We start from the raw sequence: 26,568 nt of genomic DNA, 5'->3' as shown, positions 1-26,568 counted from the left end.
ACACTTTATCAGGTTTAGAAAACTGCTGTGACTTGGCTGACTCTGAATCTGATGAGTTGTGCACAGTGGAATGTTCTATATGAAAAATGTACATCATGAAAGCAGCCTAGATTTACATCCTATAAGAAAGAAAGAAAAACTGCTCTAGTGGCAAGAATGCTTCACTTCCTGTGTCCATCTTTCTTCATTCATCTAACAGTTGTGTAATAATGTATGAGAGGGCATCAGAGGCAACTGCCTCATTCTGCGGAAACAAAGCGTGCCTCGTCAACCCTCAGTGACTGGGAGCTAACATGACAGCATTAATTCCTTTAAGTTCCTCCCTGTGCCCCCTGTCTGTTCTTCTCTCGGTCAGACCTGTTTGTTCAGTCATCCAGAATAATGACACAGAGGAATGATCAAGGAGTTATATGAAAAAATGTTCAGCTAAACATCCAATACATGACAGCCAAATAATTTAATCCAGCTTTCAAAAATGATAGGTAATTTATCAGCAGTTTTCTAATGAATAAAAAAAAATCAGCTATGGTTTATAGAAGGCTGTGACATACTTCAATACTTAGTTTACATCTTTAATTTCACTACTAATGGATCCTTAAAAAATTACAAATGTAAGGTCTACAATGTGCTTTGTTTGAAAATAGGATGTTGATCTTGCAATTTCTGAATAACTGCAACCACTGAGGTCTTATTGGTGCTACTGGTACTCTTTCGCTGCGTAGATAACCCTCTGAACATAAATTTAAGAGTGAGATGAACCTCCTTTCCCTGTAGTTAAATGGGGGCCGAGTTTCATAGTGTTCTCCAGCAGGGGGCGAATGTGAGTCTTTGCTTACTGCATCATGCAGGAATGAACTAAGCTGTTTGTCATATACCAGCCTGCAGAGGATCAGCAGTGCAGACAGGAAACATATAATCAGCACCAGACTGAACAGACAAACGACAGGCAGGGAAAGAAAATGGAGGAAGAGGATTATGATCCGAGGGGGGCCTCAGAAAGTTTCTGAATCTCTTGTATTAAGTATAAGGATTTAAAGATGCTATAGAATAATAATCTTTGTGATATTAACAAAAACCTTCTCCCATTTTTTCTGTAGGAAACAATGACACAAAATTAAAATAAAAAATTAAACATCCACATGGTTTCTTGCTGCTGCAGTGCAATGGCGTCTTGCTGTTTGGCATCCTGGGGCTCCGTAGCATTTTAGTGAGTGTCAGTTTCCTGTAACCAAAGGGCTGGGAGCGGAAAAGCACTCGAGCACTATCCCAATGCAACAGGATGCAAGCGTCCTACAAAGAAATAACTCTACTGTCCCATCAGCCTCTCAGCACGACTATAGATTAAACATGTACATCCAAAAAAAATGCTTAACGACTGGTCGAGGGCAGGGTGACACGAAAAGTCTTTTTACATTAAACACAAACCTTACGTTTTTTTTTTGTGGTGGTGTGACAAAAAGGGAATGGGAGAGCGGCTCTTTTCTGCAGAGGTTGTCTTGTGTTTGCCTGTGACTCTGCAGGGAGTGGGTGAGCGTGTTCCTGGGATACAGGCATGGAAGTGTGCGAGGAGGAGTTTATCTGGAGGATACCTCAGGACCCGGTGAAGAGAGGGAATGCTGGGATTGGGGGCTTGCGGAGGGGGTCGGGGGATGGGCAGGGCTACTACTGCGGCTCCCCTTTGTGCCAGACTGGGCCGTCTGCTGCTGAAGCTGCGAGATCATGAGCTCCAGCTTCTCTCTGGACTCCCGTTCTCTGCAGAGCTCCTCCTGCAGTTCCTGCCGCTCCGCCTCGGCACGCTCCAAACGGCAGCGAAGCTCACATAGCTGTGGACAGAACGAGAGAGGAGTTACATAAAGGACTACACAAAATATTCCATACAGCACAAATATGAGTATGAGTGATTTCTGCACTGCAGAGCAAATCTACAGTGCCATTTTTGAGAGAAGACATAAGTTTTAATGTCGGCGCACACAACAGTGCATGTGCGTGTGATTTGAGCACTTAAAAGAACATTCATTGGATAGTGCGCACACACTGAACATGTCGATCCATACTCATGGGCAAATGAGTATGCTGTGAAAGAACCTTTCTCAGTCAAAAAGACTCATAATCAATTCATTTTAACTCATCCACCAAATAAATAATAAGCTTTAAGAAAGAAATGAAAAATAAAAAAACCTAGAACGCAAGAAAGAAAAAATACTGTGAACTGCAAGTCTTCACTTTAGGAAAATGTTTTGAATGATTTGATATCTGATGCAGTGTTATTTTAGTATTATTTATATACTATTATAGGACTGTATTTATAAAATATTTTGAATTACTTTTTGTAATTTCAGTTATTTTAATTTTAGCATTTCGATATGCATTTTATCATTTTTATATCATAATTATTCCATATAACTTTTTTCCATTTAATTTTTATTTCAAGGCAACTTTACTTATTTTTGTTTACATTTTTAAAAGTGTAACTTTTCACGTAATATTTATATTTTATTTTAGCTCCATTTCTATTACCAAAAATGATTTCTAATAGTTTTTGACTTCTCTAAAGTCCTAGACTCCATTTACCCCTGTATTTAGCAACATTAAATGCGCACACGCACACACACCCAATCAATGGTTTTCAAAATGTAATACTCTTTACCAAATCTTGAAATTAAAAATATTAGATGCAAATGTTATTTAAATTGTCTTTTTATTTAATTCTTATTTCTAATTTCTCATTCTACAATTTTATTAGTTTTATGCATGCAATCATCATAATACCCTGATGTAATATTGATCATATTTAGATGGTCTGAATTGATTAGACTGATTAGATATGTGGTTTAAAAAGTCTGAGCACCACTGCCCTAATTGATAGTTAAAATGCAGAAATCAGGCACAGTGTGCAAATCAGTCACTGGATCTCCATCTCAGTGTATTCTTGTATGAGCCGCGCTGATACATGCATCATATTGCACTGGGTACAGGAATAACTCAGTTTATCATTGCATCACACATTCAAGCACACTCGGGTTGTGCTGTGGTCTATGCATGTACCTGTGCGTTGTACTGTGCCTCCTGCTCTTTGGGTTGACAGGCGCAGCTCTGCTGTCTGAGCTGCTCCAGTCGGTGTTCCAGCTGTCTCTGCTCCTGCCGCACCTCCCCCAGTCTCTGAGCATGCTCAGTGTGCACCGCCTCCAGCTCGTTCTGCAGCTCCAGCTGCTCCGCAGACAACTCCCTCAGCCTGGCTGCCTCGCCCCCGCGCACTGCCTCCAGCTCCTACACACACACACACACACACACACACACACCAAGACATGCATCAAACAATGTATGGTAAAGGTTGAGGTTTTGTAGTGGACGAGTCAGGGGTGATAAAGCTCAACTGGAACATACTCCATTCTGCTCTTGGCCTTCACCTTTATTCTTATTATAACAAGGTCTCTCTCTTTTCACAGGACCACAAGAGCTTCTCAGATACACAACTAGTCCATCTCCCTGGCTCTGTTCCAACCTCTAGTGAGCTGCCTACTTAGAGGAACAAAATCAAAAATCGCACTGCGTTTTAAAATACCAGTTAAGGCCAAAATCTCATGTATCATTCCGCGGATGAGGCAATCCCAGATGCAATACGAAAAACTTAATCATGTTCATCCTAAATGGCAGCAGGAAATGCTTATTATAAATATACACAGATGCATAAATATGTGCATATTTAATGTATAGATAAAAATCGAATTAAAAATGGCCTATTTCATTGATTATTAGTGTTTGCTATTCATTCTTTGTTTTCAGTTTTCGACTTGGGTTAGATGCCATTTTTAATTTCACATGACAAATTAAAGGCAAAGGGGTTCCAAACTAGGCTATGCAAATCTGCTCGGGGGTAATTTTCTTAAAAAATGTAATTTTAGGTGTGCCAACGTTAAAGTATGAAGGCAGGATATAATTGATTTAATTAAATTTGTTTAAATGACATAAAAAACATTTTTTTTTATATATATTATTTTTTTAATTATGCCTATCACTAATCACTAATGAGTTATGATGCTTCCTTAGAAGCCTATGTAGACACCAGACAGTTGGGCAACTCATTATGGTTGGGAACAGAGCCTCTGTGACTCAGGAAGGGATGATTTGTCTAATCTGACTGTCTCACCATCTCCAGTTGCAGCTGTTTCTGAAGGGTGGAATTCAGCTTTTCTTGCTGCCGCCGGTACATCTGCACAATCTCTAGCATGATCCTGTCCTTGTCATCCTCAGCTCCACTGTCTTTGCCCTCCATGGGAATGGGGGCGTGCTGCTTGCCGCCCGGGCTAGTCTCCATGGCGACTGACGGAGAAGGTCGGCGGTGCTCGTTCGCTTCGCCTGCGTGGTGGGATTTGGCCTCCTCTGCAATGGAGGAATGAGATGTGGGAAGATCTGAGGGAAAGAGAAGAAAGAGTTAACCACACTCATGTGATCACACACACACACCTTATCTGTCATGTGCTGAAAGTCTATGTGACTAATTGTCTGTGGGTGTCTTTCTTTGAAGGTCAGCATAGAAGGGAAGAGCTGGAAGCATCACAGAAATGTGAGGCATGTGGAGAGAGGAGAATTTCTCAATCTTAAGTTATTTTTTACGCTGCTAAGGTGCTACACACGCTCTACATACAAATCACATGCACCAGGCAAACCACAGCAGCCTAACATGTATGCTTAGATGAGCAATACGGGAGTCCAAAGGGACGAGAGAGAGAGCGTGTAAGAGAGATACAGCTCCTTTGAATGTAGGACAGGCAGGCTTCAGGTCTGACACTGCAGAGCCGAAGAACAGCCTCGCAATGCTGCTAGCCTCTACTGTGACTAAGACCTGTCTATCACCCAGAAGAATGAGTCAAACGAGAGATGGAAGGGACACAAGGGAGCCAGGATGGAGAATGGGAACATGGAAGAAAGAGAGACAAGAGACGGGAGTCTGGAGTATGACTATGTAAAGAAAGAGAGACAAATTGAGAATAAAGTGAGGGGTGTGTCAAGATGGAGAATGGGTATACTGAAAAAAGAGTGAGGTTGAAAAAGAGAGAGGAAGAAGGAAGAGAGTCAGAGGGCACCTGGATACAGAACGGATACATAGAAGATAGCGGTACAAGAAAAACTTGTAAAAGAGAACTGAAGAAAGAAAGATGAGAGATGGAGGAGTCAGAATGGAGAACATGTACATGGAAGAAAAAGAAATAGACTGAGGAAAAGAGACAGAAGAGATAGACAAGGTGAGCCAGGGTGGAGAACAGGTACACTGAAGGGAGAAGACAGAAAAAAATAGGGAGAAGGGAAAAAAAGGATGAGGAAGAAAGTGATAAGCACAGAGTAAGGTGAGCAGTGGGCCAGAGGGGGTTGGAAAGAGGATCCAAAAGTGAAAAAAAGGATGAGTAAGGCACAGAGAAAAAAGGAAATAGAGAGAGAGACAGGCAGAAGGAGGACGGGAGGAAATGTGGCGTGCTGCGGTGGAGACTGGAGACCCTTCCCCCAGCACTCTCGAGTGATACGACACTCACAGGGACAGCGACTTCTGTTCATTCTCTCTCTCTTCACTGCCAACTATAAAATGTGAGTTGTATAAATCATTAGCAAGACACTCTCAGCAGCTCCTCACCCTTTAAGTGGGTCAACCACATGCATGTCCATAAACTTCTGACCTTTAATGGCACATCATTCTAGCATGTTTTGTGCATGTATGTGCATTTGTTTACAAGGATAACTAAATAGTGCAGGGGTACAAACCTGTGGTGGGCTGGTTGTCGTGGATGAGTGTTCTCCTGCTGTATTGCTGTTTGAGCAGGGCCCCCAGAACCTCCTGGCTCACCTCCCCCTCCTTCCGCAGGGATACGTTAGGAGCCACCATCTTATCGTACATGTACAGGTAGTAACTGCAAGCATGACAAACACCCTCAGGCCAGTGCACATACAACGCTGGAACTACAAACTTCAACATTATCATGAGAATTGTTGCTCTCACAGAGCCTTTCACACGTACAGCTGAGCAGGTAATGATGCACTACAGATCTCGCAATAATCAGATCAGACTGGGATAAAGTAACATTTAAAAACAAACAAACGCTCTAGTTGAAGTGTGGAAATGCAATTCAAATGCAATCCTTGAGGTCAAGTGCTATTATTCTCTTATGAGGTTTGCGAATATAAATCTTAAATACATTTTAACATTATCTAAAAAGAGGAGTAGTACAAATGTGATTGACAAGGCATTGCTATACGGTTTTTAGGGTGTCCTGAATGGTTTCTTGGGTCAACGATTGCAGGTCCAAATCAAAGAAACCCAGGTTACCCTAGAAACCGTAGACATTTTATCATATGCACTTGCGTGATCCTATTGAAATCCTGAAACAAGGGAATGCTGGGGAAAAGAAGGGCCGTACCTAGGGTGGACGATAGGGCTGTGTTCCGGTTCTTCTTTAATGTCAGGAAACAGTCTACTGAATGTCATCGAAGACTGCAAGTTGCCCTGTACACACACAAACAAGCACGTATCAATATTAATGAAGCACTTTAGGACCGTTTGAATCTGAAATGGACTGTTTGAGCTGCATTAAAATACATGTCTACACATATTTGTGATTGAATAATACAGAAGTTCTTTAAGGTCTAATTACACACAGATTATGAAGAGCATTTGCACAGGAGCAGTCAAACAGCAATAATTACATAGAAATGTACAAACACACACACAGAGGAAACTTGGTGAGGGTAGAGAGGACGTCTGAAGCAGAGTAAACAAAGAAAGCAGTACAAACATCCTGCTGTAATATCATGTACGCATGAGAAGAATTCATCCGTCAGTGGCCACAGAGCACAGGCTGACAGGTAGAGCATTAATGATGAGGATAAGAGAAAGACAGCGTTAAGAGAAACAGCCTGGGTGGGTTTCTGGCTGTTTGATTGTTGATGTACAAACTGGGTGAGGTATACCGGGGCTGAGTGTGGCTCAGTTTAAACCTTGTTTAAAAGATGTGTCTCATGTGAAGGGATTTAGAGAAGACCACCACTAATTGCATGACTAGTGAATTAGCATTTACACAACAAGCACAATATAGTCAAAAGACTTCATGCACACCTTTATTTAACCTCATGCCATTTCAAACAAAATCACCAGAAAAATACACTACCGTTAAGAAAATAACAATAAAAAAATTACAAAAAAATAATTGTAAAAAATGTCAACAAAAGTTATATAGTTACGTTTTCGCACAAATATTCACCAGCACAACTGTTTTTGAGCACCACATCAGCATATTAGAATGATTTCTGAAGGATCACGTGACACTGAAGACTGGAGTAATGGATGCTAAAAAATTCAGCTTTGCCATCAGAGGAATACATTTCATCTTAAAACATTAGTTATTTTAAATTTGCACATTTTCACAATACTACTGATTTTACTGTATTCTCTTTTAAATAAATGCAGCCTTGGTGAGCATAAGAGACTTATTTCAACTTTTGATCTCAAAGTTTTAACTGTACTGTGTTATAAGTAAACAATGCCTTCCTCTGAAAGTGGTTTGCAACAAACAGTTTGGACCCTGTTCACACCTTAACCCTGACCAACTGCCATTAGGTCAACCCTATATTATCACCCGAAAAAAAAAAAAGAGAAAGGACACAGGGTGACACCCAGATGATTGCTGGGGCTCTGGTGCGTGTGAATTAAGATATTTCTGAATGAACGAGTGACTGAAAGAGAAAATGAGAGGAAGGGGTGTGAATGTGGGAGTTGTCTAAGGGTGGTGAGAAGGGTGAGGTCGGTTTTGAGGCCCAAGATGAGTATGAGTGAGTAAGATAGAGAGAGGCTGTTTCCTGCTTCTGACTAGATGAGGAAGAGGGTGTGTGTGGATAAACGGGGAGGCTGTTCTGTGCCTGCGTGTAAACAGAGACAAGGAGGAGACAGACCAATTTAAGAACAATTAATTTGGAGAATGCTAAAAATGGCAGCTGTAGGAAAGGAAGTCCCACTGTACACTGCCTTATTAGCCTAATTTCAGCTAAAGAAGTTACATTTATGAAATAACCTTTGTCAGATCTCATAAATTATTAAACTGTTATTACACACCAAGCAAGTTTTGGAGATTTAAGACAGTCCCCATTTAAGCACACATGATACTTGCAGGTCTGTAGCTTAGATAGAAAACAGTTGCCAGGGATCTATGCCAAGATGCCCGTCGAGTAGCCTGAGTTGCATTAAATGGACTTTGTTGTAAAGCGATGCAGTACCTTAGAAGGTAGCTTTTTTTCCAGGATGCCATCAGACAGCTTGCTGTTAGGTGGGCAGGGTGCAGGACTGGACTTCTTCCCTTGACAGTTGTCATCCACCACCTTCTGTGAGAAAACACACAAGCACATTCACAAAAGTGTTAACACTATGATATGTAATACATCTGAGATCACAGAGCTTGTGCATAAATCACCACATTCAATCTGTCCGTCACCTCCTCTGCTTAACGTGTTCAACAAACAGACTGCGAGGCTTGTACATATGTGTATGTGTGTGTTTGTGCAAGTCACACATCATGAATCCAGGGCAAGCTCCGTGCTGATGGTTATCAGACTCAGACAGAGCTTAAAATAGGTGACACAGAAGGAAAGAGACCTTACATTCATCTGACATAACAACCATTCGCTTCTTAAGACTGTATGATTCATATCTATGTTTCTAATGTTTACAATCTGTAACATCCTTTCTTTGACAGAGCAAACCAGAAAGTGCAACGCACATCTTTGTCCCTTCATCACAGAGACACTAACAGTAGTTGATGGGTGAGTGTCAGAGGAGGAAGAAACATGTTTTATCTGGAGTAAATTACAACTTCCTGCAGACAGTGGGATCTTCTGTTTCCTGTAGCCTTAGGAATAAATGGCAATGTCGTCGCACAACATAAAGCAGCTCTACAGTGGTGGGGTGACATGGCAACCCCACACACTGGCGCTAAATGTAAGAAAATGTGTGTGTAGGAGATAGCGCTGTTTTTCTTGAGGGAAGAGGAGGACTGCAGCACGAGGGAGGGGTGGGCGGCTGCCGAGGGGGGCAGAAACAATGAGCACACTGCAGTGGTGAGCCCATCTAACCTTGACAAGCACACACACACTATGTCTACCGGCCCGTCTCTCCACACTTCACGGCCCACCCAACAATCCCTCCTCAGCCGTGACACATGCAATCAAGCAGTCTCCGATCTATCTCCTTTATATTTACAGTCTATGAAGTGAGTTCTCCATGTATGCAATTCTAATGCTTAAAACTGGTTCAATATTCTCAATATTCAGAGTACTAGCATAATGGGCAGAATACACTATAAAAAATAGTAAGTACAGTGTTTTGGCTTTATTTATTGACTTATTTTATTAATGCAAACTTAACAGAAATGCAAAATGTAATAAACCGCCAAAAAAAATAAAATAACACCGGCTTAGTACAGGTGTAAGACAAACAGTTAAAAAAAAATGTCCAAAGCCTCTGGCTATATGTGAAAATTAAAAGTAGGGTCGTATGTCCTGCATATAGTGTTTTTTATTTAGTTGATTAATCTAATAGGATAATATATATATTATTGTTTTTCAATTTAGAAATGTACATTTCATTCATTTTATATAGTAGCAATGGTAAACAGTACAGTAAACAAAATGCATAATAAAAAGTTTTGAACTTTAGTATTAGTCACATGGCCATTAGCAGTAAGATCACATGGCCATATCATGTTTAGTTAATAAATACAGTTATGGACTCAACTTGATTAAGGAAATAAATATGGATACTTTTGCATGTTTAATCCACAATTGTGCAAAATTGTCTAGGCAATCTGACTCTAATTTATTCATCATACTGGAAATAGAAGGTCAAATCAAGTGCGTTGCATTGTGGGATACAGTTAGACAGCACATTTTATATTAGGTCATGTGGGGTTTCTGTGCATACTGATAATGATCAAATTATGCAGTGTATATATATACAGACACACAGACACTAATGCATACATATATATATACTTTCTATACTGCAGAAACATCAAAAGTAGTATGCTACTTTGAACATAGCTATAGAGACGCCACATACACGGTTTCATATTAGAGCTTCCAATCCACTGTACCACGTTAGAAGCAGTGCAGCCTTGACACAAGACCTTAGAGCAAAAACACAAAAACAAGAGGATTTATCTAGCTAGCCTGCGGCACATGGTGAAAGTAGTGATTGTGATAGTTGTGCGAAAGCTGTGGCCACTGTTTACTGAAAGAGTTCTTGCACTGTTCTCCTCAAGGACATGAGAAAATTACACTGGAACAGGTGTCTCCCGCTCCCAAACGAACAAACACGAGATACACTATATAAATCCACCATATTTACGTGACGTGCTTTATAAACAAAGTGGTATGAAAGCACCAGCTGAGAAGGCCGTGGTAATGTACACAGTTTGTAAATGACAGTTTTCTTGAACGGTTATTTTTCAAGTCCCAAACCATATGGATCAGGTTGTTATGAGTTTCTCTCTGCGCTCTCTTCCAGGGACGCAACACTTCAGCCGTCTCTAATCTCTTTTTAATTAGTGTGTTAAAGCCCCACACACACACACACACACACAATCCTACTCTACGTACACTACGTACTTTTGTAGGTTGACAAATGTAACACAAATCCCTCAAGACTCGACATGCATTCAGAACAATAACACACAAACACCCTGAGGATGCAAAGCCTGTTTGTCACGAGCATATGTGATACTCAATACTCTGCTAAAGACTGTGTGTGAGAGAGAGAAAACCAGCCCACATTGGTAATGGTGGGAGTTAGTATTCCTGCGGCTTACTTATTTGAAACGTACCCCTCGCTGCTCCGAACTCATCAGCACATGCATGTTCTCACGCACACATGAAGAACCGCTCATTCTTCAGTACCAGACTCCGGGCTGTTTCCTCTTCGCCCCGGATCTCCTGTGTGCCCATGTCACTCACTAACCTGAGCACCAAAACAACATCCCAGATCTAACCGAGAATGCATTAAACCCCTGTCAAATTCACGTGCGCTCCCTTGAAACGGGCACAATAAGGTCACTGACACACAACACAAATTCCACTTTGGCTCTGACAATGAACACTGTAGCATGTGCACACCTGACCACATCACTGTATTACTAACTACGGAGATCCCCTGATGAAAACAGCTACGAAAAAACAACTGTACACACAGAGGTTGACAGGAAAGAGTCGTAAACACAGTTCCAGTGCAGTTCCCGCACGAGCGAGTTTTATGAGCTACGCCGTTAGAGGGGAATTACGAGCCATACGGGCTGATGATGAATCTTATCTAGGCCAGCCTCACACCATCATACAACACCATGACATTTGAGAGAATGCCATTTAATGCAGATCTGTCCTTTTTGATGTATACACGTATAAAAGCATTTAATTGAAACTGTATGAGACACTGAGTGTGTCTGGACTCATGAGTAGCTTTTTCATTAGAAGTACCTCTCACACACAAGTTAGCACAATTCATGTGAAAGGCAGCACACGAGGGTGATTGTGTGTCCATCTGTTGCAGCTCTGGCAGAGGGTATGTATAAAGTGAAATGCAGTGCAAACACACAGAGGGCTGCTGGGGCCCCTCACTGTACCCCCTACACAGGTCTCCTATTCAAACGTCATTAGCACTGCTGGAAAAAATAAAAAAACAGAAGTGAGCCGGGTGCATGATGGACAAATGTAGGTTGTCGCAAATCATTTACAAACTCAAAATAATGGCTGTTTTTAAAACGGAAGACTAGCATGTTGTTTATTGCATATTGGGTTTCAGACAGTATATGTTGTGGTACCATAACCTCATTACATTGCATGTTTAAAGAAACAGATCACCCAAAAATGAAAATTCAGCTATCATTTACTAAGAAGAAAGTCAGTAATACATTTTGGAACAACATGAAGTTAAGTAAATGATGGCAGGATATTTGGGTGAATTCACCTTTTAGTCCAGCTGTCAGATGTTTGTTTTGCATTTGTAATCCAAGTGTATTTAAAAATGTCCCATCAAATATGTCACATACAAAAGTCACTGAGGATATTACTTCCATTTCCTTCGTCACACTGGAAAAGTGTTGTGCACTGCACTGTGGGACTCGGCTCGGTGCGCTCTGTGGTATCTTTTCCATGTGGGCTGGACTGTGGACAAAAGTAGGCCAATTTGATGCGGGCTAAGGAGATAAAACGGAGGAAGTGATGAAACCAAACAGAGATCTACAATGGTGACTTTTTTTAATCCTAATGAATGTAAAATATTATACTGCATCCTTGCTAGCGTCAAGTCATTTGATTTTGTTCATAGCTTTCAGTGTTTTTTTTTTTTGTTTTTTTTACACTGTAATAACATTTAATGTTTAATATGCAGATAAATTGACAACAATTCAAACATTTTGGGTCAGTAAGATTTTTTTAATAAACAAATGAATACTTTTATTCAGAAAGGATGCATTAGATTGATCAAGAGAGACATTAAAGACTTTTAAAATGTTACAAAAGATTTCAATAAGATTTCCAATAAAAAAATCTAATAAATGCTATTCTTTTAAACTTTCTGTTCATCAAAGAATCATGAAAAAATGCATCACAAGTTCCACAAAAATACTAAGCAGCTGTTTTAATATTAATAATAATAAGAAAATAATTCTTGAATGCAAAATCAGAATATTAGAATGATTTCTGAAGGATCATGAGACACTGAAGACTGTAATTCTGCTGAAAATAAATATATTTTAAAAATAGAAAACAGTAATTTTAACTATTTTTACTGCATGTGTGATCAAACAAATGCAGCCTTGATGAGCAGAAGGGGTTCTTTCAAAAACACTTAAATGTGATGCAAATACACATTCCATGGATTTTTGTCATGAAACACGAGCAGATGAATTTAAATTCATTCATATGTAAACAGTCCTAAAAAAATGAATGATGAACTGTATACAAGAATACAATACACAAATTATTTTTCCCCTCCCACTTTTCTTGAATAAGTCCTCGTATGTACCAAATAGACAGAGTCTCTCCCAAACTTGTGAATAAATAGCAACATTTTGGCTTCTTGCAGCTGTAAATAAGATGTCACCTAAATCATTCAGGAGTGATGTTGTTAGTGAAAGCTGACCTGGAAGTGTTCGTGGCCAGACTGATTTTGCATACAAGTAAACATGCATTCCTAACATTATCTGTGATGCCTATACACACACTGGAATGCTGAAGTCCATGTCCTACAAAAACACACTAAAACAACCCAAACATTCATAATCAAACTAAAACACTTGCACCAAGTAAAAAAAAAAAAAACTAACAAACAACACACCTCTTAATATCAATACACACACACAGGCACAGGGATTAAACACACACAGGGCTTAAACACACAGGCTCCGACGTGCTCATTCCTGAGAGGTTTCGGCTGGCAGCCTGGGGCAAATTTTTTAAGGGAAGAGTGAGGGAGACGAACATTCCGTCTAGACATGGTCATCAATAGTACACAGTCTGCCTGTCTGTGCCTACAGCCGTCTACACACATCCACTGTTTAATCTACAACATACGACTTGATAAGAACCACACACAAACAGAGACTGGCCGAGTTATCCGCTCGCATACTCGCACAGGCAAAACTAACACACAGAAGAACAGTCTCTCCCCTCTCCCACTCTCAGATTTCACACAGTTGAACAGAGCTCTACCTGTTCCCTTCCCTACACATGGGTGGCTTTAAATAGGCTATGAATGGGAGATTTGTATGCACACGTGTTAGAACGGAGTACTCTCAAGTGTGTGCCGGTGAAAAGCAGTAACCGCATAAGCCTCCCATGGCGCGGCTGCACTAGGCTAACATGCACACACACATACTCACTCATGCACAAAGACATTGGCAGATGCAGTCTTGATGGAGATGAGCCTCTGAGGTGTATTCTCTGGTTTTGGCACCCTACAGCTCATCTCAGAGGCTGCTGTCAGGGCTCAACCAAACTCTGACGTTGGAAACGCCCCGCGATGCTTTCTGTAGGACGTGAGGGGGGAAGAATGTGACCTTCCTCTCTCAGCAGGATACACACATACAGTACACACAGTCCGTGAGAGCTGTGGTCAAAGGGGCAAAGACACAAACATCTGGAGGTTCGCATGGCAGCTGTGAATCTCTGTTTTTTTTTTTTTTACAAAGGGGGATGCGGCCAACCTTGGATCCATTTTGACTAGCTAAGGGACTTTCTGACTTGATCTGCAGTTTTTGTACTGACACCATTAAAAAAAATTAAGTAAATGCATGATTGATACTAGGGATGGGTCAAATATGGTCTAATAGTCAGTCAATATTATTTTTAACAACAGTGCTTTAAAAAAGAACTTCGAAACCTTTCTCAAAAGGGTTTTAGAATGCGGTATTAAAGTGTTAAACCACTAGCATCCTAAAACCCTTTCAGTTGAGTTCCTTCAAGGTTAATCTAGAAGTAACTGTACTCCTAAACATTGATAAAATTCACCTCAAAAATTAAAAACCAGAATTTATCTTCTGGGAAAACAGACATAAAACAGAATATTTTGATGACTCATCCTGTGCTAAAAAGATTTTTGTCAAGTCAAATGCTCTCTAGAATGAGAAAGTCTGTCCCCCAATATCATCTGCCTCTTACTATCAATCACTCATAGCAAAAACCTGGTTCATTAGCTATGAGGTAAAAATAATGCCTACTGGCCATTTAAAAAAAGAAAATGTTTAAATAGTCAGCACATACAAGAAAATGGTTCTAATTAAGGCTAATTATATTAAAACAAATTATTTGATTATATCTGTTGGTTAGTCAGACTAGTGAAGAAGTTGGTCATGGAAAAATCTGATAGATATTCCAATTATAGTCTACACAAACATTACGTTAGGTATGCGATAGGGACAGGGGGAGCCTTTCTCTATAGGTGCATGTCATTAAACCATGTGTATGGCACAGGAGAATCACCAACATGGCAGCTTGACACACAAAACTGGCAGTGCATTTCACTTCTGCCATCTCCAACAGCCCCAAAGAGAAAGACACACAGACAGAGCACTGGAGAGAGAGAGAGTAACCGCCCACCCACAGAGAGTCTCATATGCAGAGTTTGAGCTGCAGACACCACACACACACACACCATTTCACTCTGCACACTCTACGCAAAGTAGCTCATGTATTTCACAGGGCAGAGCCTGTTTTTTTTTTTTTTTTTTTTTATAGTTTGAAAAAAAGAGAGAAGGGTCCTACCCATCCCTACAAGAGGAAGCTGTCAGCACACATCCACCCAGTTAAAGGCTTTCATAAACACTCACATACTAACAATCAATCTCATATAGAGCAGAAGATAAACGACAAGAGAACAGGACAATGTCACACACAGGGTGTGAGGCGTATATTGCAGACAAAACAAACAAACATACACACAAAATTGCGCAGCTGACAAAATATTTCCATCATACACTACCTTTATAGATTTTCCTCAAGGCTAATATACCTGGGATAAAAGCCACAAAACTACACTGTATCCTGTCAAAAACTTTGGGGTCATTTAAGATTTAGGTCTATTTGTTTATATATATATAAATACAACAAAAAAAGTAAATGTTGTGAAATAGTAACTATTTTCTATTGTAATATATTTTAAAATGTCATTTTCTATTCCTCTTATAGCATAGCAGAATTTTCAGCAGCCATTACTCCAGTATTTAGTGTAACATGATCCTTCAGAAATCATTCTAATATGCTGATTTGATGAGCAAGAAACATTATATATATGTGTTAGAGTGGTACTGCTGATTATTTTTCGGGATTCAAAAGAACAGCATTTATTTGAAATAGAAAATGGTCACTTTTGATCAGTTTAATGTATCATTGCTGAATAAAACCATTAATTCATTTAAAAAAAATCTTACTGACCCAAAACCTTGGAAGAGTAGTATATACTTTAAAGTTAGAATCATATATTCAAGTACTCAAATACTGATGCAAATGCTTAGCCAAACCGTTGTGTACATGTGGCTCCATTGCACAACTTTTTGTGCATCCTTCCATTACAAACCTCAAAATTCAAGGGGATGATAGAGTTGCCTTTATCCTGGGTTCAATACAGGCTCTTCATGATGTAGACGAGGGTGAACTCCTTATATGGGCATTTCTTCAGGCACACATCGACCAGAGTGAGAGCAAGATCGCACCCAATCCGCCCATCAACACACTTCATCCGGCGGCAGCGCTGCACGGGACTTGCTCTGGAAGAATGTCTCCAATTCAAAGAAGCGTGATTTTGGTTGTAAGGGAAAGAGCTTTGTTCAGCTTCCTAAAGAACCAAGCCTTATGTAAACAGTGGATAAGGTTTGTTTTTCTGGGGCAGCAACTGGAGTTTCACAATTCGTTTGTTGACAAATGTTTTATAAACAAGGCCCAGCCCAACACTGGATTTGACATCATTTGATACTGAAAGCTGGAGAGGTCTCAGCTTTAAAAGATCCCGGGCATGATTCAGAACTGCAGACGATAAATTAAACACATCAAATGTCGGTTTTGTTGGCCTTCAGCACCCAATTGACCGTCACTCTTTAGCTCCGCACACGGCGCACTTTTTCCAGCGAAAATCTGTATATTTCTTTTATAAATATGATCAAACTAAATACTTTTTGGAGGTATGAAGGATGCAGTACTACTCTATAGGTACTCAAGATTAACACGATTGGATGAAACTGTGTGTGTTATGGCTCCTTTAATAAAGAGAATGTAAAAAAAACCTAAAACACCTTTAAATCTGAAGTAATACAAGTTTTATCAGGACAATTAATGCAAATGCTCATATAAAATTATAACCTTCATATTTCTTCTCTCACAGACTCACAAAACTGGTCCCATTCATTGTAAGTGCCTGAAATAGAAAACTTACAGCAATAAATAGAGTGTTTTGAATTAAAAAAGCCATGACTATTCGATTCCCAAGTTTGTGAAGTGAAACGTGCTGAGACGAGACATAAATAGCAACTGACGTATGTCAGACAGATGGACAGTCATTTAAAGCAATGACATGTCATACAAATGTCTTTTGTTTTGTCTGTACTAGAAAGATAAATGTGTTCAGACTCAAATGTGTGCTGCTCTGCAGAGAGACATGAACGTGCAGGCTGGTGCTGTTGTTCAGGTTGAGGAGTCCCACAGCCTGATGCAAGCTTGGAACAGAGTGTCCTCATAGAGCCAGGAGAGCAGAGCAAGTCTACGTTTAGAGCCTCCGCAGGGAGAGGAGGGAAGAGACAAGAGGGGAAGGGAACATTCTTCTAAGACAGCCAGCCCCTCACTCACATTTTCTGATGCTTTGGGAAATACAGGCTCAAGTGGGAGGAGGAACACAGACAGATTTACAGACCAGGTAATGTATGCTGCATGTAGCATGATACCGGCGCATTAATCACAAGCCGGTGGTGTTGTGCGTGCGTCTTCAGAGCCGTCTGCAGAATGACAAATCTTCCTTTGGGATAAGCGTGGAGTTCGGAAACAAGAGCACTGCAGTAATAGGAGGAAAATATGCAGTCTAATGAGGTTGTGTTGAACCGGTGGGTCGAAAACAATAGTTTCACACAAAAAAGTGCCTCACAAGCACAGATGAGGGTAACTGCAGGAAGCATCTTCATGACCCATTTTTGGCAACCTCCCTGATGAAGCCAGACAACTGTGGATTCTGCATTGCATTGCATCAAAAGGGTGTCTGACCACAGTGAGAGCACATGATCACAGCACTATCAATGTTTTGCAATGGGACATTAAGATTAGAGCCCAACCGATATGGATTTTTTGGGGCCGATGCCGATGTCGATATTAACTCGAAAAGAGCCGATTTATAAGCCGATATTTTGATTTTAAAAATAAACTGGATATTAGACCCATTTCTTATAAACTGCACTTACACAACATTCAATAGCAAAATATCTGCCTGTTCTATGTATGTGGGCTGTATAAACCATTTTCCAGAAGGGATTATGTTAAAAAAAAAAGCCTTAGATTACAGTCTCAATGACTAACCAATTGCACATCAAAAGTATATATTTTTTAATGATCAAAAAACAGTCTGGTTTTAAACATTTAACACTTTTACTTTCTTCCAGTTGAAGCTGGTTTTAACAGTCTGTGTGTGTACTGTAAATAAATTATAATACTAAAGTTAAAGTATTTGCCGAAGTAGTCCCACACTTTGCTGCTACAGCATTCACCTTTTTCAGCCTTCTGTAGGGCAGAAAGAGAGACAGAGAAAGAATAAGCATGTGTATTAATAATATCACCATGTATCATTACTCATGTCATCATTAGAATTATAATAATAATAAACAGGGATCTCCTACATAGGCAAAAATGAGAAATGTATATATTCTTTTATTTTTCAAGCAATAGGTATTACCTATTACCTACTTATATTTAACAATTTTATTACAACATTTTCCTGTTATGTCTGTAAAGTTGCTTTGAAACTATGTAAAAAAGAAAAAAAGCGCTTGTTCAGCTCACATTTATTTACATGTCCCCTCTGGTTTAATCATTTCTGACGCAGCTACTGTAGTTACTGTAACTACACTATATTTGCTCTCACAGACACATTCACAACGGACCCGTATATCTTCTCTTCTCTTTGTGCAGTCTGAATCAAAACATCGTCATGCGCTGGCGAACGTGTTATCCTACTGTTACCGGAAGATTACGGAATCAATTCGAAGTTGAATGGTTAACGTTAGTGTCATGAACACACCGCTGTCAATTTTGAGAAGAACCACCTTAAAACAAGTTAATAGCAAGCATTTAAGGGGCCTGCTAAAAAATGAAGCTATATTAGCGTTAGAGTAACGTAACGCTGTACATAACTTCTAGTCATTGACTACACGCAGCCCCCTGCCACAGTTACACGGTCATTATGTGGGAAACACACTGCAGATATATTTAGAATAAGTTAAACGCTAACGTTATAGTTTGACCTCTTATTAACGTTCGCACTCTTGCACTGATAAACATGGTATTAGCTTTGTTGCTAATCTAATATAGCAATGCATTAGCGGCTGTAAGTGATGTTACAGAACATTTAGAAGTGATAATGATAGGACCGTTAGCTAGAACTACCACACTGTTTTTATATACAGTGTATGAACTAAATCTACAATCATTTCACATGACGAACGACAAGACTCACCGTCAAAAGAATACACCTCCATGGCTTGGCTGATCGCTTTCTTCTGTAGTGGATTTCTGGCGCTGTTGTCATCTGGGGAGTTGCAGAGCTCCCTCTGGTGGGCAAACTATGCAACACTCATAACATGAGTGAAGCATGAGACTCTGTTTCTCATGTTTCATCGGCCGTTATAAACGCAGATGCCAATTTAAATGCAATTAGCTCATATCGGCCGATAATATCGGCCGGCCGATATATCGGTCGGGCTCTAATTAAGATGTACCACTAGCCGCTACAGTCAGATGGTCTTATCTGGAGCAGAGGGACACTGACTCCGCTCGTGTCCTCATTAGGACTTGAGAATGAACTCCTACACTGCTGATTTTTGCAAACAGCTGGGAAAAGTATATATCATCAGATACATTTATTGTAGTATAGCATTCAGAGAGGAAGCAGAAAAAGAGGGGGGAAATATTATATTACACATTAAATCTATATATGTTAATTGTAAGTATAATCAACATCTTTCTTTCCTCATTCACCCTTGGAAAGTTTTCTTTTTTTTAAGCTTGTCCTAAAGCTGTTCCCATGAAAAAAATACATGCAATGCTGCCAAAATGAAGTACTAATATGACACAAAATACTATATTATCAACAGCAGGCATTGCTCTTGCCTTTTGAACGCATGAGATTTCTTAAACTAAAAAAAGGACGCCAGTGGTTTCAATGGCAGTTGAACCACCTAGCTGAATAGTTAAGCATGTCATGACGAATTTGGGTTAGCCGCAGTCTGCGCCGTCCTGTGGCTCTTCTGGCTGCTGGATCATCTCCAGGGACTTGGCGAAAAACCAGTACAACAATATTCCCAGCTTGAGCACAAAGAGAGGGGCCCCCAATCTGCCCACAGCATCCAAATGTTGAGCCAACAGGGAGGAGTATGTTGTCTTAACGGCCAACAGGAACTCTGGGCTTTATATAAAGAGGACAGATTGCCAAATCACAGAGTGTGTGCTTTTTTGTGGGGCTTTGGGGTTAGTTCGTAATTTGTTTGTGCATGAGGACAAACAGTTGGAAATAAATGAACGGAGCTTGTAATGTGTGACTGCCTGAGCACAAGGACTGCAATGAATTTTGATGGAGGTGAATGTTTCACCATGGATGGAGCAGAAGGAGAGAGTAAAAATTGCTGAAGTCACGCCACTGCCAGTGTGTCCCGAGCTGAACCAAACATCCTGATATCTTTTTTCATATACCACACTATAATTAGCACCTGTACCTAACCATCTTTCCTCATGTTTGTGGCCAATGGGTGTGCACACCTGTCCATGTTTATCCGTTCAAGTAAATGTGCATTTGTCAGCAACTGTTCATATTCATCAGTGCACACATTTGTATGCATTAGCGTTTTGACATTTAAGTTTGCATGTGTGCGAGCAAACTACTTTTTTTACACAACTAATCTGACAATGTGTCCTACTGACCAGACTTGACATAATAAAATGACATTTTGACAAATCAGTTCTGATCAGCAGTGGTTTTTGTCATTTAGTGTTTTTACCGAAGGCAGAAAAACTAGACTAAGAAGACATTGTCTCACTCTTCTTCAGCCTCAGTCTCGCTCTTTTCTACACATACTGTCTGACTGAATTCATCCACTCCAGCCAGATCAATAGTTCTCCTCAATCACTCTCTCTCCCCCATAAACACACACTCACTGCCCTCCGTTCCCCTTATGTAAACAGAGATTGATTAGGTCATTTGGCTGCTTATTTTGAAGGGCTGAGTTGCATCCACTGAGGTCTCTGATATTTACACTGGTGAGCTCAACACCCTCGATCAAATAGACAAAAGCCTGAGCCTCTACCACCTCTGACCTTTCATTACCCTTCAATATCTCACCAAACACGGGCGCACTGAAGATAAAGTTCCCAAGATACAATGTCATGCTCTTCAGATTGCTGAAAATGCCATGTTTGGAGAGATCGGGCAGAAGATATAAGACAGAACAATCCTTTGTAATATCGATCAAAAGTTGCTGTCACGTTTACCACTGCTCAGCAAAATTTAACAGGTGAAATTCATTCATTTCAATAGGAACCCGAAGGAACCAACAGGAGTCAGGAGTTTCACATGAGGGTGGAAAATTTTCCCACTCACATTTCACTTGTGTTCAAGTTGGCCACAAGAAAAAACTTAGCTTAACTTCCTCCAAACTTAGCTAAATTAGTTGCAAAAGAAGCCAAAACAGGATGAACAGTCAACAAACAATGCATAAGTTTACTATTTGAGTGAATCACAGTAAAACAATTTAAGCTTTTATTTATTTATATATATAAAGAAAAATAAACAGCTTTCATGGAAACACCACATAACCAATCAAATTAGAGGAATGTAACTAATGGTTGTATAATAAATGATAAGACAATTGACTAAATGGAAACAGCAAAGCAAAAAGAAGGACTGTGGCTGTAAGAGAGGAAGCAACACCAGAGGAAAAAAAAAAAGAGAGAGAGACAAGGTACGTCACAGACGAGATTTGTGGTCGAGGCACAGGACGAGAGAACAAAACACAGTCAGACAGGAAAATGACAGCTTTTCTGTGATAGATTGAAAAAGGAAGGAAAAAAAACAGAAAGTGGAAATAAGAGAGCAAGAGAGTGGAGAATTGGTCTCCGTGCCTGTGGTGTCACTGATTTCACACTTACAAAATGGAAGACATAGAGACAAACAGAGAGAGGGGTGAGGGGGTAAGAGAGAGAGAGAGGCAGCTGTCTGGTGTCTGCAGCGCAGCCGCTGTCTCAGCCTCTGTGGGAGATTGACAGGACTCCATCCGTCTGCCACACACGTCTGCACACCAAGTCTCAAACCATCACAGCTGCCTGTCTTTCACAAACACACACACACACACACACTAGCTATCTACGACACCCAAGTGGCATTTAGCAATTTGGAAAACATAATGAAACCGGACATGTCACAAGCCTAAACGACTCAAATACTCTAAACGACCTAAACTCTAAACGACCTAAACGACCTAAAAATATTTGTGTTCTGACAGTCTCTGGTCAGGTGGTCTCCATTAAGCCATGAGCTTTAACCACTTGTGCTCTATAGACACTAGCCTGATACAGTGCCTAGGCAACAGACATAAACACAGACATACACAAACTCAAAAGCCATCCAAGAAAGTTCTGAAGAATTCTCCAGAGAACCTGGAACATCAGCTGTGTCAAAATAATTTATGCCAAATTTTACTTTTTTTAATAAAATTATTTATTATTATTATTATTATTATTTGGTTATTAATTATTTTGGCACATAAAAATGTAATTGTGTAGTTTAATTAAGATTTGTATTAATGCTTTGCTACTGGAAGAGAGCTGAACTGGATGATGAATCAATGAACTGACTTTAGCTGGAAAAAATTACTCTTTGTTATTGTCTTCTTGCATTATTAACAAACTGGTTTCCTGTTTGACAATGCAAAGCTGCTTTGACAATCAGTATTGTATAAAGCGCTATACAAACAACTTGACCTTTTGGAAAAATTAATTGTAAAAAATGTAATCAAATTCATAAACTACAATAAGCTTAGGTAAATAACTATTGTATAGATCACAGGAATGTTTTACCAGTGGCTATTTCAAAATCAAGCAGAGAGCTCAGTAGGTTTTGAAACACAGCCAGTGTCCTTGATGAAGATGAAGAGGGCTGGTTCTGAACAAGCTAAAGTGCCGTGTGCAGAAGTCTGGCGGTGAGGGTCTGATCGTCACCAACATCCACACGGCCACCTGTGGAAACTCTGAGTCACTTGTTCTGGCACTCCAGCATCACAGATGTTTAGAGTGAACATTTGATTCAGTAAACTGATGAGTATGTCTGCCCTACTTCCCGTACAGACACACATGCACCTAAAGATGATTGTGCATGTGTTGCTGTTTTTAACGACACGACCCACGTAAGCTCAGCATTTAAGTAATGACCTTTCACACACGCACATATGTCTGTTTACAATTCCATCAAAAGCTGTTTAACACAAAACTGCAAGCACCTGCTGCTTTGACACCACTCCTAATCATTATTATTAACTAAAACTACATCTATATCTATTAGAAATCATTTCCAGCACTTCAAATAAAGCTGAAAAAAATAATAATAATACTAAATGAAGTTAAAATTATTAAAATTATAAAACTAAATTTGGAGAATTATATTTCAATTTTAGTTTTGACAATTTTAATAATGTTCATTTAATTTTTATTCCTGTTTTAGTTATAAGTTAAATGCTACGCTAAAATTATCAAACTGAAATAAAAACAGAACCTAGAAATATAAAAAAAAAAACTAAAGCAAAACAAATCTACTAAAATGTAAACTAAAATTTAAATGTGAAAACTGAAAATATAATAATAAACACTGATTCAAACTATTAATAAATACTAAAATAGTACATAAATATATACTTGAAGTTCCTGCATACGTTTTACACCTGGGGTTTTCAAACTGGGGACGGTGGAAAATTAGAGACAAAATATGCTTTTTTTTTCATTTTGCTTAAAACAATATAAAATCAACAAAATAGGACCGTCATATTTACCATAAATTATTTAAAACCCCCTGATTTAAAAATCCTAACATATTAAAATACAATTATAAAATTCATTCAGAAATAACAAGAAAGCCAAGAAAAAGCACAAAAGAAACAGAAGGATCAGGTAAAGCGCAGGGGCAGGTGCAAGACGCTGCCAGACAGGTATGTGTCAGGAGCTCGACAGTTAACGTGTAAAGAGAAGGTGTCACTGACACACTCGCATTTGTGGGAGTTTGATATCTCACCCTCAGCCGAGCGCAGCAGAGATGATCCCTGGGGGCATTTAGTGTGTGCGTGTGAATCAATTTCATTAGTGTGTAAGCATAAGTGAGCTGAGTGTTACAGTGTTACTGGCTGTTTGTGTCAGGGTGAAGTCAGTCTGTGCAGCAGATGTGACTGTATGACTGACAGACTTAAGGTCTGTTTTAGTATATGAAGTGTATGTGTTGGGGGGAGGGAGGGGAGGAAGGAGGAATGTGGTTTGGGTGCTAGACGAGACACCAGACAGTATTTCCGGCACACTTGCATAAGCACACAGGAGAGACCGGGGCTTTTCTTCCTTACTTAGTCAAAGCACAATCATTTCCTCACATCGGTGCTAAACTAAAAATTGTGTCTACTGGAACATTACCACACTGTTAAACCACGAACTGCTGCCAGCACCAATAGGGGGTCAATCTTTGTCAAACATGACTTGGTCTAGGGGGTCATGACACATGGCTGATCAATGGGAGTGAAACAATCCAGACCTTTTTCTCACTTGGATGACCTTTCAAGAGATTCTAGTGCACCAGTACAGTTTGTTGAGTTTTGTTTCAAAGGTCACGTCATGAAAGTAAAAGAATCTCCAGTGTTCTGACTTTATGCAATAATGCAATGCGGGCTTTTCCCAAAGCTATGACTTCATTACAATTTCTCCCTTTTAAAAAGAGCAACTTCTAGGAATGATAAATAAAACTTTACCGACCTTAATTTTCAACTTCGAATTAAGCGGTTTTCTATGAATTTGCAATGCTTCTGATTCATTAGCCGCTATAAGTAAATAACTAGAATAACAAAAGTGCAGTGAACGGTAAAATGATTTGGCTAGAAACCAGTGTGTGTGTACTAGTACTTTAATAAATTAAAATAATGTGATGACAAATAAAAGTTTGCATTATCACATTCAAGGCAAAAAAACTCCATTCCATTACATATATTGTATAAAATTCAAGGTTATGCTATGCCCATTCACACCCCAAAGATGGCCCTCTTCTGACCTGGGAGGTAGATAATGTACTTCTCCTTCAGCCAAACCAACTGGAGTTCCCTCCCTCCTGCCATGCGTCCCCACCTGCCTCGTGCCACCTCATAAAATTGGGTCAACACTAGTTTATCAAAACAACTGCAGCCTTGCCCAGACAACAGTCTCCTCTGCAGACAATCACACATTACCATCTGGTCACACACGTGCAAATCCACTTGTGAACATGAAGCAAAACTTGACCTTAGCAAATCAGCAAACATGGAAGGAAGAGACACTTACTTTGTCCAGAGGCCTCTTCGGTTGATAGTGAAACTTCTCCTTCATCTCGTCCAGCAGCTGTTTGAGTTGCGGCTCCTCTGGTGTGTCCTCGTGCTTGCGGCCCAGCTGTAGGTAGCAGGGCCACTTGGCTGAATCGAAGCCCCAGTGGCAGGTCCTCTTGTCGGGGGACTTGTGCGAGTGCATTACAAAGTTCTGTGGGGAAAACAGCAGCTGGCATTCCATGCACTGAATACAAGGAGCGTCTGGTTGGACATAGAATTGGGGCACGAACAGGCCTTGGCACTTGCCAAGACACTGGTGCTCAACCTGGAAACTGGCCTCGCTCTCCTTCAGCAGGCCTTGGCATGGCAGTTTGCTGTTGGGGTCGGCCGGGAGGGCGGCACCTGGGCGGAGCAGGGCATTGCAGAGGCGCTGGGCATCAGTTAGTGTGATCAGGCCACAGGAAGGTGCGTTGAAAGGCAGGATGCCCAGTACCTTGAGAATGTGCAGCTGCTCAGCATCGCATCGGGAACAGTAAACGTAAAGTTCATCACAGATAGCGTTGATCTGCTGCAGAGAGAAATCTCGCAGAACCGAATTGAGTACCTGGGGCAGACAAAGGCGCTTCTCGCCACCTACAACAAAGCAGGAGATGGACTCTCCTTCGAGCAGAGAATGGGTGAGCTCTGTGGAGCTGTCACAGGGAACCAAGAGCGGGCCGCCTCCGAGGACTGGGGGAGACGGCAGGGGAGCCATGCCAGCAGGAGAGGCGCACTCCTGCACAGATTTTGCTGAGAAGGCAGCAGGACCTCCCAGGGAGCTCTGGCTGCTCAGTGTGAACTGTGCCAGAGTGTGCTTGAGGCCGGCGCTTAGATCTAAAGCCTTGGAAGCCCCGACCAAGTGAAATTCTCTTTCCTCAATGTCCATTTCTGATCTGGCGTGTTCCTCACGCTCCTTCTTAACCTTCGGGGGTTTGGGGATGCTCTCCAGGCTGCGCCGTTTCAGGTGCATCTCCGCCATTACCCGCTTTTTAATAGGTGCATCCTCCAGTCGCTCCCTGTACAGCCGCTTCATGTTGCCTTTGAATGATGTCAGGTCTTTGAAAGGGGTTTTCAGACTTGTCTGAGGGCTGGCCATGTCTGAACACAGATTATTTGTCTTTCTTGGATGGAAATTATTCAGTATATTAGGTTGGTCCTTCTTTCCTCACTGTTAAAGTTTCCAAATCCTTTTTAGTCCAGCTATATGCATGATGGTGACAAA

At 40.4% G+C, this 26,568-nt stretch overlaps 1 protein-coding gene across 5 annotated transcripts; it reads right to left on the bottom strand.

Moving 5' to 3' along the window:
- Nucleotides 1-558: 558 nt before the first annotated feature.
- LOC132154745 (ski-like protein) lies at nt 559-26,568 on the bottom strand. 5 transcript variants are annotated; one of them, XR_009437187.1, is made up of 8 exons: nt 25,327-26,568; nt 8,257-8,361; nt 6,408-6,493; nt 5,755-5,900; nt 4,148-4,410; nt 3,046-3,267; nt 1,077-1,823; nt 559-1,040 (listed from the first exon to the last, which is right to left on the bottom strand). XR_009437187.1 is itself a non-coding variant. In XM_059563413.1 (7 exons), the coding sequence occupies exons 1-7, from the start codon at nt 26,440-26,442 to the stop codon at nt 1,575-1,577; spliced, it is 2,187 nt and encodes a 728-aa protein (XP_059419396.1). In that variant the 5' UTR covers nt 26,443-26,568; the 3' UTR covers nt 1,074-1,574. The 5 variants fall into 5 exon arrangements, 1 of the variants encoding a protein (XP_059419396.1); XR_009437188.1 differs by having other exon boundaries at nt 559-1,011; XR_009437190.1 differs by having other exon boundaries at nt 4,148-4,380.

The sequence above is a fragment of the Carassius carassius genome, chromosome 12 (assembly GCF_963082965.1).
Source record: "Carassius carassius chromosome 12, fCarCar2.1, whole genome shotgun sequence".
Lineage (NCBI taxonomy): Eukaryota > Metazoa > Chordata > Actinopteri > Cypriniformes > Cyprinidae > Carassius > Carassius carassius.
The sequence above is the reverse complement of the archived record's forward strand: the minus strand, read 5'-3'. Positions and strand labels throughout refer to the sequence as shown.